We start from the raw sequence: 1,758 nt of genomic DNA on the forward strand, positions 1-1,758 counted from the left end.
ATAATTATACTAAAATACTCTTTCTATTTGAATTTTAAAAAAAAAATTAGGAATTAAACCCAATTAAACATACAAAACCTCATTCACGTAAATAATATATTTGTTATTGAATACTCATTTTGGGGGAAAAATTATTAATGTGTCACCCAATTAAACCAGAAGATTGTTTTGATTCAAAAAATCATTAATTTCAAATTTAACGGTTGAAGATGAACTTGAAGAAAGCGAAATTTTAGTGCAAAACACCGACTTTGTATTATGAACTCTTATTCGTCTTCTTTCAAGATTTTTAAATGTACCTGATATAATTCATAGTATATATGAAAGCAAGTGCACTTGATAAGTCTTGATTAGTTTACAAGGAAGACGACGATTGCCTTCCATTACTGGTTTCCATTTTCAACTTCTTTAGTTGAATTTAACCCTAATTAAATTGGTTTAATTATAATCTTTATTTGTTATTATTATTATTTTTTTTTAACGATAAATACAAATATATAATAAACTGATCCTAAATTATTCCACCTAAATATGGATATTTTAGTACAATCATATGTAGTTTTATTAATATGTTTTCTAATATTGAATTGATTTAACCTAATTAAAATATAATATTGGATATAAACTTAAGTTTATCCTTAACAGCCGTTTTTTTCTAATATTAATAAATATCCAACCGTTAACAGTTTAACCGTTTTTGTGAGTAGCACGAAATTAATATCTAAAGTTCTAAAAATTTAAAAGTCCGAAGAAAAATGCACTTACTCGACAATCAAATTTCATATTAACAGAAGAGCTTGATGGTCTTTCTCATACACTAACAAAAGTAGAAAATAAAGATGAAAATAGAAAAACAAGAAACATCAATAGAAAAGGCATAAAACGCTGTCGTACGAACATAAAAGAAAAAAAAAATACGCTACGAGCCTACGATGCATCTCCCAGCCAAATGGGTGGAGGCTCGTTCAAATCTATACCCAATCCACGTCTCACAATCCCAAAAAACCCCGCCGTTTTCTCATCTGAACCACCCTCCTCCACCGCACGTCCACCGGCACCTCCACCATTGCCCACCAAAATGGCCGAGCAACAAGCACCACCGTGGTGGCGATCTCTGACCACTCCACTATGAAGCAACTCCAACTCCCTTCCAACCATCACTTGTCGTGTCGGTGGTGCAGCCACCCACCTGATATGCTGGTGGTGGTTATGGTGATTGGACGGGAAGCTATTCAGGTCAAGTGACAAAGATGGCGGAGACGACGGCGGGGATGGGAAGTTGGTCTTGGCTTTCGGACCACGGAGAGAACGGGCGGCGCCGTCGTAGGCCAAAGCAGCTTCTTCAGGGGTGTCAAACGTCCCTAACCAAACACGGGTTTTCTTCCATGGGTCACGTATCTCCGCCGCGTAACGCCCCCACGGCCTCTTCCTTACGCCCCTATAATGCCCCGGAGACGCCATGAAAGGAAAAAAAAAATGAGAACTTTTTAGAGAGAGAAAGTGTTAGAAAGGAAAGGTGAAAAGGGGTGGGGTAAGAGGCGGGTATAAAATATATAGGTGGAGAAACATATCAACTTATGCAACAACTGGTTCATCTGTCAATAAATTTGTTTATAATCTTGTTAAGTTATATATATATATATATATATATATATATATATATATATATATATATATATATATATATATATATATATATATATATATATATATATATATATTTACTATTTTTGTTATAAGTAATATAAGACAATTTAT

General features: G+C 34.1%; 1 protein-coding gene across 1 annotated transcript; it reads right to left on the bottom strand.

The window, feature by feature from the left end:
- Positions 1–761: 761 nt before the first annotated feature.
- LOC145005379 (ethylene-responsive transcription factor 12-like) lies at positions 762–1,549 on the bottom strand. Its single transcript, XM_078964458.1, has one exon. The coding sequence runs from the start codon at positions 1,459–1,461 to the stop codon at positions 928–930; it is 534 nt and encodes a 177-aa protein (XP_078820584.1). The 5' UTR covers positions 1,462–1,549; the 3' UTR covers positions 762–927.
- Between the last annotated feature and the right edge of the window lie 209 nt (positions 1,550–1,758).

The sequence above is a fragment of the Lactuca saligna genome, chromosome 7 (assembly GCF_052625555.1).
Source record: "Lactuca saligna cultivar CGN05327 chromosome 7, ASM5262555v1, whole genome shotgun sequence".
Classification (NCBI taxonomy): Eukaryota; Viridiplantae; Streptophyta; class Magnoliopsida; order Asterales; family Asteraceae; genus Lactuca; species Lactuca saligna.

Excerpts from the sequence above, each read along its gene's own strand:
- LOC145005379 (XM_078964458.1), bottom strand. The coding sequence starts at position 1,461 with ATGGCGTCTCCGGGGCATTATAGGGGCGTAAGGAAGAGGCCGTGGGGG.